This window comes from Poecilia reticulata, linkage group LG21 (assembly GCF_000633615.1).
Source record: "Poecilia reticulata strain Guanapo linkage group LG21, Guppy_female_1.0+MT, whole genome shotgun sequence".
NCBI lineage: Eukaryota > Metazoa > Chordata > Actinopteri > Cyprinodontiformes > Poeciliidae > Poecilia > Poecilia reticulata.
In genome coordinates, this window is record NC_024351.1 from 2562036 (window position 1) to 2574577 (window position 12542).

Genomic DNA, 12542 nt, shown 5'->3' on the forward strand with positions numbered 1-12542 from the left:
AAATTGGCTGTAGATTTAACCCACTTGGCCTGACAGATATTTATTTTACCATCACATCCAAATTCAAAACCACTCCACTTTATTTGCAATGATTTTGATTTTTTCATGTGGTTTATTTGTTAAAACAGACCAAATACAGTGACTGTCCCAAATGAATGTTGTTTAGATTATCTAGTCTATATTTATGGAGGACTGAAACTAACATACTTAGAAATAAAAGCAGAAAAATAAATGCACCCGACCTTCCTGAGTTTATTGTGATAACTTCATATATACTTATTTCATTTTTGAAAACATTTTTTATTGAATATCAAGTTTAACAGAATAAAGAGGTCCAATTTAAAAATGTTTTTTATACTTAGAACATGTGCAGCTGAACACAATCATTTGAGATAAATACAGATTTTGAAAAGAACAAATGGTCCATTATTTGAATTTTATGTAAAATTGCAAATGTATATATATATATAAAAACGACTCAATGACTTGAAATTAAATGTTCCTGACTTGAGACTTGACCGTCTTTACTTGAGACCTGGTCACACCTCTGAGTTTAACTACAGATATCTGAACACAAAATGTTACAAAAGAGGATTAAAACTTCAGAAAAGAAAAGAACAGAAATGGGACTTTAAGAATTCTGACAATTTTAGAATTTTGTCTTTGTTTAATTTTTACTCTTATACTTTGACTTCAATCCCAGAATTTTAGCTTTAATCTAAGAATTTTTTTTTTTTCAGGATTTTGACTTTGATCTCAGAATTTTTAATCAAATTTTTTTTTTCAGAATTTTGACTTTTCTCAGAATTCTGATTTTTTTTTTCCCCCTTCAAATTTTGACTTTTAATCTAAGAAAACAAGTCGTATTTCTTCTTCTTCCAGTGGCCCTAATCCTCTTCCATGAAGTTTGACTTTGCCGTCTCAAATGTCTTCTGGGAGAAATCCTCTCAGGACGTTTCGTACACGTTTGCTCCGCAGCGTGTCGGCTTCGCCTCATTCGCGTGTCTCTTGCTGCGTCGGGTGAGAATGAGATGGAACGCACAAACATCCTCCAAATAGTTCTGAGAAGAGATCTTCGTCTTGTTAAAAAAAAAAAAAGAAAAGAAAAATGTGGCAGAGGCTCTGAATGTTCCTAGAAACGCAGCTTGAGGCGAAGTTGGCAGAATTACCAGTGAAGAAACGGCAGCTTCACCGTTTCACGGCGGCAGGAAGAGGAAACGATCATCAACCGCCAGGAGATTCCTGAGGAAGGCAGGTGGTCAAAATCCCTCCGACTGCAAAAATCCAGCAGCTTTCAGTTGTAATATTTTAACAAAAGAAACATGTTCTGATGGGAAATAAGAGGTTTTCTCAAAGAGTAATAAAACATAAGGGATATTCTGTTAATATTTAATAGGAAATCTTTGCTTGTTACAGCAGTTAAAGCTCTTATAATTGGTAATTTGCTGATAATCCAGGGTTTCCTCTATATGCAATTGATGGACAATACAGAATAAAAGCCACCACTTCTTCAGAAATGTTTTATATGCATCTTAAAACAACAAAAGGAAGTGATCGATRCGCCTGAAATGAAATTATGAAACATTAAAAATGACTTTATTTTGAGAAACCAACACAGCTGGCTGCTGTGCGCTGCGACGCTTTCAGGACTGAAGAACAAGTTGGAAGTAGAGGGAGAGAAAAGGCGACTGATCTGCACCAAAGGAAGGCTGAGTCTAATTTATTCTTAGTTCAAAACTTGAAAATGTGAAACTAATGTTAACGTATTAATGTTGCTTTTCAACAATGATAATGTAGTTAATATAGTTTGGCCTTCATGTATAAAACTTTTTTAAAAATCCTAGAGGAAACCCTGTAACTATTATTGTACATAGAAAAAATTAGTAAATTTTCAACAACAAAAAAATCTTAAATTGCTAGAAAAAACTCAGAAATATTCATATCCTCAACATTTTAAAGGGGGGGGGGAGGAAATTTTAGTTTTAAATAATTAAAAACTGATAAAAAAATGTATACATTTGGGAAATTTTATTTWAAAAAAAAGGAAATTTCTGAGTGAAAAGTAAAATTAGCTAGGAATTTTTTTTCAAAAACCTCGAAATATAGGAACAAAACATGGAAATTTGAGTTTGAAAAATTTAAAATTTGATAGAAAAAAAAACTGTCAAATATCTTCTGAGTTTTTTACTAGGAAAAAACTTTGAACTTTCTCAGTTTGGAGATTTTTAAAACTCAGAAGTTTGAAAACCTAAAATTTTAAATGAAATTTTTGGATGAAATTTTCTGCTGTTTTGCTGTCTACAGTGGTGTAGATGTGTGTCATAGATCACTAAGTTTGGGCCTCTGGCTGATGAAATCAGTAAAACTAAATTACTTTAAGCCTAAATCTRCTGGTAATAATTTATTGTAATTAAACAGCAGCTCTAATTTGCTCTCATCTCGATGCGTGAGAAAAAGCCGGAGGTCAAACATCTGAAGTCTGAGTGACTTTTGGACATTCCTGGTTTTTTTCCAGAACATTTCCCATCCTAGCTGCCAGACTTGACCTCCATTGAAACCTGTAGTTTATAAAAGCTGCTTCTCTACTAAACATTGTGTTTTCCTCATGAAGCAGTTTGATGATCATCAGACCTGTTTGCATTAAAAGTGACATTTTGTGTCCAGTTTGAGTCGTGTTGAGCTCTTACAGCAGCTGTGTGTATATTTACAGTCGCCGCTCGTCGTGGCCTTAACTGCTTGTTTGATTGGACCAGAAAATGACGCAGCGGCGCGTCCAGTCTGGCAGGTCCAGCGTCGTGAGGCGACCCRCGTGTGCAGAGTGGAACAAAAACCATTAAAACCAGCAAAAAGATGGATCCAGCGCTCTGTGGGCGTCTTTATGCCAAATCTGGAGCGAGAAGCGAAGCTTTTCCACTTGTTTTTATGCTCCATAAGTGGCGAACTTGACAGGGAACATTAAGCGGCGGATCAGCAGGACGCGCCGGCTGTAATTTTAGCAGCCCTGCAGCTCCTCTGCAGGATGTGGTCACAAATTAATGCGTATTCTGAGAAGGAAATGTGTTCAAGTGCTTTTAAAGACATTTACTACATAATGAATTTGTTCACATCGGATCCATATCGGATTCTTTGAGTGCTATGTTTTCCGCTCCGATCATTTGATGCCCGAATAGTTTCCATAAACACAAGCTGCGTCTTTCTCCGGCGTTGCACAATCGCGCACTTCTCATTCCTTCTCGCATGTGATTGGTCAYGAGAAAAATCATTTATCTGCTTCATTTTCATTTGAATAGAGGCTAAAATTATCTTGGATGCTCATTGCATTTCACCACGAGAATCACATTAAGCTGACAGTTTAAATCGATTGAAGGTCAGTTTTCCACTCTCGKTTTGAGCTTCACACGGCCTCTTGCAGCTGTGGACTTTTCATCTGTCTCTTGGTTTGGTCAGCTTGCACGGCTAGCTGTGATCTTGTCTTTGTGACCAGACATGTGCCTGAGCTCCAACGAAGGCAGCGAGGAGCTGCAGAGTCGCTCCAAGCTGCTGCGCCTGCTGGACTCKGTCACCGACGCTCTGGTGTGGGCCATCGCCAAGAGCGGCCTGACCTTCCGCCAGCAGTACACGCGCCTCGCCCACCTRCTGATGCTGCTCTCACACATCCGCCATGTCAGGTAAGCGGCTCACCAACGCTCCGATGCTGCAGGCTCCTCGCCACAAAGGGTGCGTTCACACTGCAGCCTGAAGTGACCCAATTCCGATTTTTTTTGGCCGGGCCGTTCACACTGTATGTGTTCTGCAGTGTAAACGGGCAAACGACCTGAAAGTGTCCCGCATGCTCACTAGAGGGCGCCATAGCGTCAGCGTTCTCAGTGTTCTGCTAACCGCCATAAAAAGAAGAGCTCAGAGTAAACATGGAGGCTAACGGTGGAGCTTAGCTTATATATTTGAAGTTGTTTCCGGCCAGAGCAGCATATTAACAACTTTATCCTCATATAATCCGTCATGGTTGTTGTTTTTCTTCCCACTTGCGCGTATCAGAACACAGAATAGTGAGATTTGTTGAGAATCAGTGACGTTCGGATTAATGCGAGCTGGACATTTGAATCGGATACGTATCGGATATGGGTCACATTCGTAAAAGAATCCGACCTATGCTGTTCACACTGCCATGAAAAGATCGGATACAGGTCGCATTACCTCAAAAAAATCGGAATTGGGTCACTTCAGGCTGCAGTGTGAACGCAGCCTGAAACTCCTCAATGTCTGTCTGACACAAAACTTGTGAAGTGGGAGGAAAGAGGATGCAGATGTACAGCGAATAAGAGTGGAAAATGTGAACGGCGGCATCATGCTGCGGGGCGATCAGAGTTTAGGAGAAGATGGATGGAACTAAATAAAGAGTAATTCTGGTAGAAAACTTCCTGGAGGCTAAAAAAATGATTACATTTAGAGGTAGAACTACAATAGAACAGATTAGAACATGGTGCATATTTAAAGGGGATCTATTATACAAAATTCACATTGTGGGCGTTTTATGCRTTTCTACTGCTTCTAAAAACAGACCAAGTGTTGAAGGAAATTCACCCAGCTTCCTCTTTGGTGTTAATTCAAAAACCTTCAGATTGCTACCTAGCCACCCAAGCTGAACTCCAGCATGTTTGGTCAGCTGTACAATGGCTGCTGGAAAAGGCAAGTGATTAGTTGTAGACTTACAATCCAGAAACCACTTAGTGCATTCTTGTTGGTTGTGTACGAGGCGAYACTAATGCTTTTCAACGCTGTACGGTTGCATGGTTGTGAATCTGTTTGCAGCCATTTTCACAGTGTAAATGTTGATTTGGGGCCGTGGCCTGCAGCGAATTATTTAGATTTAAATGATATCATCTAAGACTGTCGAGTCCCCAAAATGAAGTAGTGTCGAGCAGCACTACTTCATGTAAAAGTAAAAAAGTATTTGGGTAACTGATCAAAATATTAATATATTTTGGTCCATCTGATGATGTAATTTTAAAATAAGTGGAAATTTTGGTATTTTAAGAACCAAAATGACAATAATTCATATAAGTAACAAAAAAATGTTTCCAAATTAATTTCTTTCATTAAAAAACTTAYGAAAATTTAACAAAAACTGCAGCTTTGTGTTTGAATTTTCAGTTAAAACATGTTTTTTCATTCAGTGGGTAGAAAATCCAGAAATTTTMCTCAAGTAAATGTAGCAATACTTCATAATGAAATTACTGAATAGAAGCTAAAATRATTGTTTCAGATGTTTATTACATTTCGCCACAGGAACAATATTAAGCTGACAGTTTTAATCAATTGAAGGTCAGTTTTCTGCTCTCATTTTAAGTTTCACAGCTTCATTGTAGCTGTTTAACTTTTCCTCTTTGCTAGCTGTGATTTGTTACATGTGGCTGAGCTCACATGTCTCTGGCACTTTCTACTTTTTAGGAGTAAAAATACTCCTAAAAGTATATTTTTGTCAAAGTTACTCAAACAAATGCAACTAKTTACTACCCAACTCTGCTGGTATCACTTTGTACTTGTAGTCCAGACGTGTGTTTTTCTCTTGACATATTTTTCGACGTGCACCTATAGTCCAGTAAATAYGGTAATCCCAGTAGCAGGGATTACAGTCTGTAGTTTTTTTTTAAAAACCTGCAACTTCTTGGCCTTTCTTCTTCCAATGTGCAGTAACAAAGGCATGGACCACCTGCACTGCATGAAGATGAAGAACATCGTGCCTTTGTACGACCTGCTGCTGGAGATGCTGGACGCTCACATCATGCACAGCTCCCGCCTCCCTCGCCGGCCCGCTCAGCAGGAGTCCACGGATCAGCCGGTGGCGGCGGCGGCGGCCGGCGGCCCCTCCAACACCTGGACTCCCAGCAGCGCTGAAGGCGGGGTCGAAGCCCAGGGTTCAGATTAAAGCTCGGATCCGACGACCCCTCACTGGACCGGCGCTTTTCAGGAGCAAAGACCGAGAGCTGGAGTCTCTGACCACTGGTGAATCTTCAACACACTGTGCACTGCTGCTGGTGAGTTCTCAGAGGACAGACCGGACCTGGAAACGAGCCGTCATTCTGACACGCAGCGTCAGGACTTTCCACTTCTGAACTGTCTGTCACTTCTACCATCTAGGGCATCATATCAGTCGTCGTGGATCACTCAGCCTTCACTGTGACACACAGTGGTACGTTATTTAACTCCTGTAGTTGCTTTGTCACAGCTTTTAACAGCAAAGAAAACTCGATTAGATTCAAGTAGCTTTTTGTTCTGATTTTATTTACTGAGGGAGAAAAGCTTTGCAAACCAACCTGGATCTATGTGGAAAAGTAAATTCCTCCAAATAAATCATGACTAAAAGTTTTTATATAACAATTATCCAAAAATTAGTCAAAAAATAATCCATAAGTTCACAAAAAATATATCTATAGTAGTGCAGGCCTCACTTATCTTAAAGATCAGAGTTCATGATTCAAAAATTAGAAAAAAATGGGCAAAAATTAATTTAAAGGCTCTTATTATAAAATCATTAAGTTTAATATCCAACCATCAGTTCCAAATATTATGCTTAAAATAAAAAGCATAATTTTTTAGTGTGTAAAAACTACTGATTTGCGATAATCGTAAGATGGAGTATCAAGACTCCAAAAAAAGAAMATTTGCTGAAAGAGCAACATATTCAAGTATTAAACTATACTAAAATAAACATTTTGCWTAAAAGATAAAATAAAAAAATGTAAACATGTTCAAGTCAAAACTTTAATTAAAAATCTGCAGAGTGGCATGTTTTTTTTTTTTTCCTTTATCTGATTAATCAAAGTAATTACTTGCGGCCCCAATTAAGAGAGTAAAAAAACATTGAAGATTATTGACTCTTTGCACCAAATCATTCAGGCGCCATGATGGACGTCGGAACTGAGGATCGGGAACGTTGAACAGAGCGACTGAAATGGTTTCCCAGTCATTTTATTGATGGTTTATTCTGGTTCGAGTCCAGCTAATTTGTCTATGAACGTAACGCACCTGGTGAGGCTCACAGGCGGCGGGAAGCTGGAAGCAGCTAACTTAGAAACCGACCCAAAACTCCTCCCTCCTGACGTGTTGATCAAATTACCGACTCTGCCTGAATTCACAGCACATGATTTATGTCRCCATGTCATGAACATCGCTTCCCTTCACACCGGAGCGGCATTAAAAACGTACCAAAGACGAGATGCTAACCAGTGTTTCCATACATGCTAGGCTACATGACGGTGCGGCTCCGTCTCCATGGTTACCAACGGTTAGACACGTACCTTCTCCATAATGCGATATTTGATATCTGTAATAATAAATACTTAGTTATTTATCTTTAATTTTCGTACCTTGTAACAAGTGTTCGCTCATTTCACYGASGGCCGCYGTCCGTCGCCGCTGCATCAAAGTTATAAAATAATATGACACGTTTGGTTTCKGTCCGTGTCTGTTGGTGCAGCCGACCGCGCAGCACCTTCTGACCATTTTCAAAGTGAAATCGACTAAATAGAAGCGATATTAGGYTCCAGGTGTCTGTTTTCATACGGGCTTTAAAGGAGCGCAGTGATCCATCATGGCGGAGTGGGCGGAGTCCGTGACGTCACGTTTAGAGAGTCAACTGTCGCATAAAATCAGGTTGGATGTTTTGGTTACTCTAAATAAATAAAATCTTTTTTTTTTCTATTAAATTAAATTTAATCTGGAACATGAAAGTTTGACAAATCTGCATGGAGGCAACTACTTTTCCACAGCACTGTACATCAAGGCTTGTMTTGTTAGAAGTAATTACATTTTCTGCATAAATGACATAAAACCACTAGATTTCTACATCACTCCTCACAGCTTCTTCTTTTTCTTACTGCAGTGTAATTTGCAAACAGAAATGCCTTAAGCCTGTTAGAATGTAAAAAAAAAAAAACAGAATTTTTGTCTTTTTTTTCTTTGCTGTTAATCCAATAAAAATGAAAGTATTACGAATCAACGAGGCAAAAACCAGGATCTGGCAGACTGAAACGTGCACTTATGATAAAAAACAAAATGCTATTAGAGATCCAACCAATAAACTACCACTTTGGTGAAATCTTCTTTTAAATGCTGCTTTAAAAAGTTATTTTTGTCACTTTTTGAGGTAATTTTATAATGTTAAACCGTCTTTGGTCCAACCCACGTCTCCTCAGGGCCCTTCAGCTACAAAACAAAAAAAAACTTAATGGTTTTTCCCTTTAGCCTGTTTTCCTGAACTGGAAACTTTTTTTAGAAGTATCATTTTAAGTAGAGTTTATGCAAATAAACAGTTTAAGTGTTTGAAGACAAGCAGACATAMGATTTTGAAGTAAAGACGGCGATGATGTCACTGTAACTCCTGACCTGCAGAATAATCTACATCCGGTCACTTTGGGTGRTTTTTACATGGCGGCGTTCATGTTTATCAAATTCACCGTGTTCGATGAGATGGAGATTTTTATTTTTTGTTTCAAGCAGAGGTCTGTTGAAGCCGTAACTGTGAATCTATCCTGCTTTAGATCTATAACAAACCAGGATTTTATGCATTTTTTTAAATGTAACTTTAAGGTTTGGATGATTGTTGGGTTTTAGGAACTACAGCGTATCAAACTACAGATTTATAAATTCAGAAAACTTGCTAAGCTCAGTGGTAAAGGCCAGGAAATGTTACAATATCACTTATAATAACAAACACAGAGTGTAAGGTCTTAAAATAAACAATGCTGAGCCTGGCAGCCCACCAGGCTTATAATACACCAGAAGAAACCCTGGAGATGTTAATATATTATTAAATATGCATTTACTTAAACAATCTAATAAAGTTCAAACCTAAAACAGGAMGTTTGTCTTTTATAAGCATCTACAAAGTTTCATCTTTCACTTTCTCCATTTTTATGACTCAATAATTAAACTCTTCAATGTAAAGAGGAAAAGTTTTGCTTTGAATATCAAAGTAACATCAGAGCAGACGACACGTTTTGTAAACAGTAAAAAGCAAAGTAATAGGTCTGATTTTATGATTTAATGGTTGATAAACTCACTTAAAATGTCTGTATTTTGTAATCCGTCCTAACAGAAAATAGTCGCTGAAGTGTCCAAACCTTAAATAAAAATATCTGCTGCTAACTGTTGSAAATGAAGGTTAGGATGTCAACAGATCCCCAGTTTTCTCTGAAATGTGTTTTTTTTATGTCCATTTGTGCCTCGTTAAAAACGTTTTATGGAAACAAAGCACTTACATGTATGGATTGAAGGAATACAACAAAAGGGAATAAATAAAATGCACAATTATAGAAAAAAATCACTTTTAAAATAACTTTTGTAACTGAAATTGAAGCTTAATTGCAGCTTTTTGAGCTTTATTTGGGTTTATTCGTCTCCACTTTGAGTTTCAGCCGTTTGATCAAAATGTATTCCTTTTTGTTTTGTTCCAAAGTTGGGCGAGATGAAGGTGATTTCTGTGATGTTTTGCAGCTTTGACAATCACTAAGATTTACGGTTGTTTGCCACAAACACGTCTCTGGCCTTTTTCTCACCTTAAAACTGTAATATGACTGTAGAAAAACAAAACTGTCCATCTTTGTTCATTTCTGGTGAAAACCTTTAGTAATAAATGTTCAAACCTGTAATATCTGTCGCCTTGTTRTTATTAATATGTTATTAAATCAGGCAAATGGAGAGTGAAGGAAAACAATTAGGATTTACTAACAGAAAATCAGACATAAATAWAAAGCCGTACATTTTGTACACAAACATCCCGATACTTTCACTAAAAATGAATAAAATTTATAAAAACACAAAACGAAGGGATTCAAACATGAAACACGATGAAATGTTGAATGTATAGAAACAAACATTATGGAGCTCTGAGTCATTTTAAAGAAAAATCTGATTTATATCCGACCCGAATCGGTAATAAAAACAATAAATCAGATTTTAAAGAGCTGGAATAAGAAAACGCATGAGAATATAAAATGATCTGCTTATTACTGATGTTTTAAACAAAAATCAAGTCTTATTTTTAAAGTTTCTGCTTTTGATTCAGTTTTTAAGCCTCAGAATGACAATCATAAATAGGTATAAATAAAAATTTAATGTTGGAATAAATTTATTTGATCTCAAAGAACGTCGAGATTTGAACCATTTTTCAAAAATGATTGAAAATTGTAACATTTTGTCACATTACAGCTAAAAACGTCAATGTTTTTACTGGAATTTTATCAAAAATATAAATATATATGCAGACCATTTCAAACAGAATCCAGTGCAGCTAATTATTACTTTTAATTTCCATTTTTGGAAACGTGGGAACAAAGTTGWATTCAACAACTTTGATTTTTATTTGCAGAAAATGTTGAAAACATTCCTGTTTGTTGATCCAATTAAAATACATTAATTTTAGTTGTAAATGTTTAGAAAAGGGTATAAATACATTTGCAAATGTTAATATTTGTGTCAAAGAAATGATTTTTTAAAGAGAACCTATGAWGCCAAATGTACTTTTTGAACTTCCACTTGATTGCTTCTAAAAAAACATTTAAAAAAATCACCCAGCCGTTTTTTTGGCGTCTGGAAAACGAGCCTTTTCAAAAACCTCCTGATTATTGCGTCACTTTGCGCCGTTACCTAGCAACCCAAGCTAGGCTCCAGCACATTTGTTCAGCTGGTTTTACAGCTCTGGAAAAATCTAAGAGCCCACTGCATTAAAACCTCCTGGTTTTTCCACCAAACATTGATTTCTGAACTCTTSATGAGTTAAAACATGAATATTATTGTTTCTAGATGAACATTAACTTGTTTCCTTAGCATCTTTTCCCTTATTTTGACCATTTCTCATTTTCTGCTAATAGATACTAAATTTTGCTTGTAATTTCAGAGACATGTTGTCAGTAGTTCATAGAATAAAAGAACAAAGTTCATTTTACTCAAATATATACCTATAAAAAGTAAAATCAGAGAAACTGAGCATTTACATTTTTTCCAGAGTTGTATGTGCTGTACAATGGCTGCTGCTGCTGCTGCTGACTTATCATCCAGAAACCACTCGCTGCATTCTTGTTGATTATGCAGGAGGCTCCACTTCTGCTTTTCCAAGGTTGTATAATTGCGCATCTKTTTTGCATACCAGTGCAGATGTTGAGTTGGGGGCGTGGCCAGCAGCAGATGGTTTGGATTTAAAGTGACAGAGATCCTAAAACATTCTGGACAATGGGCAGAACTGGMATCTCTACATGTTTTGTTTATATCTAACCTGTTCAGGGAAGCTCAATAGGTCGTCTTTAAAACATTTTCCTGAAAAGTCACCCACGTTTTGTTGGGAAATGTCTCTCGTTGGACACAAGCGTCCGTCAGGTGGGCGGCGGGCCGTTGGTGTAGTGCAGCATGGGGTAGAAGGACCAGGCAAAGTTGTTGGTCAGGGTGCAGCCCGGCTCGCTGTCCGACAGGGGAATCAGGCAGGGCAGCAGCAGGAGGAGCAGCAGCAGCAGCTGCAGGGGGAAGGCGGCTCTGAGGAGGCGGGAGAAGAAGGATCGGGGCGGAGACGATTCCCTCCTGCACCTGAAGAACAGAAACAGAAGTTAATAGAAGCGGATTCAACTCCTACGTAACCCGTCCTCTGTACGTACCTCCGGGTGGAGGAGGCTGTTTTTGTGTCTGCTTCTGCAGAGCCGGGATCCTGGAGCAGCAGGCGCTGCTGCAGGGCGCGCAGGTCGTCCCCCACCTTCCTCCTGAGCTGCTTCAGCTTGGTGCCCGTCACATGCAGCTTCTCCTGCGCCTCGTCGCAGTCCTCTGCTGCGTCGTCAGGCTGCAGCTGAGACCAGAGGGCCTGCAGAGACGCCTGGTGAGCCTGGCGGCTGCGCAGATCCGCCTGCAGCTCCTGCACAGCGCAAGCAGCACCAGACGACTTAGAGACACGTTACTCTACAGATCAACAGGCTGAAAACATCGACACAGCCTGCCTGTTTTAGACAAGATTAGAAACGCATTGATTCGTGCAAGTAAAATAAAAAGTCGTTTTTTAAATCGGAAAATAAATATTTTTATTGTCTAAAATGCAGTAACATCACTCCTTTAGGAAAGGAAACATCGGCAGCTAAAAGACTTTTATATCTGGACCACTTTATATCTGGACCTCTGAACAAAAATCCTGACTTCTGTCTCATAATTCACTTTATCCTCAGATAATTTAATTCAATTCTGCAATAAAAAGGTCAGAATTGAGATTAAAGTCAGAATTTTGAGGAGGAAAAAGTTGGGATTCTGATTTTAATCTCAGAAGATTAAATGTACTTTTCCAGTGGAAAAGTACATTTACTTAACTTAAAATGTAGAAAACATTTTAAGTTTTTTTTATCTTGAATGTAAAATTCCCATTTGTTTTTTTTAACTGTTTTGGTTTAGCTGCTGCTCTGCGTATGTCGTTTTTTTCCTCAAATGACCTTTTTCTCGGTCTGTAAACTCCAGTTAACGATTCATCAGTTCCTGAATTACTAAGTTATTACAAGAATCGATTAATCAGATGA

The 12542-nt window shown here is 38.1% G+C and overlaps 2 protein-coding genes across 2 annotated transcripts in view; one reads left to right on the plus strand and one right to left on the minus strand.

Moving 5' to 3' along the window:
- Nucleotides 1–9650, plus strand: part of esr2a (estrogen receptor 2a) — a 28461-nt gene extending 18811 nt beyond the window's left edge. Inside the window, 2 exon segments of the mRNA XM_017302316.1 lie at nt 3485–3668; nt 5692–9650. Of these exon segments, the coding sequence (XP_017157805.1) occupies nt 3485–3668; nt 5692–5926 (419 nt within the window). The 3' untranslated portion in view covers nt 5927–9650.
- Nucleotides 9651–11058: 1408 nt separating this feature from the next.
- The window catches only part of syne2a (spectrin repeat containing, nuclear envelope 2a), a 109677-nt gene continuing 108193 nt past the window's right edge, over nt 11059–12542 (minus strand). Inside the window, exons 110-111 of the mRNA XM_017302110.1 lie at nt 11646–11896; nt 11059–11577 (exon numbers count right to left, since the gene is read on the minus strand). Coding sequence (XP_017157599.1) covers nt 11370–11577; nt 11646–11896 — 459 coding nt within the window. The 3' untranslated portion in view covers nt 11059–11369. The remainder of the gene's footprint in view (nt 11578–11645; nt 11897–12542) is intronic.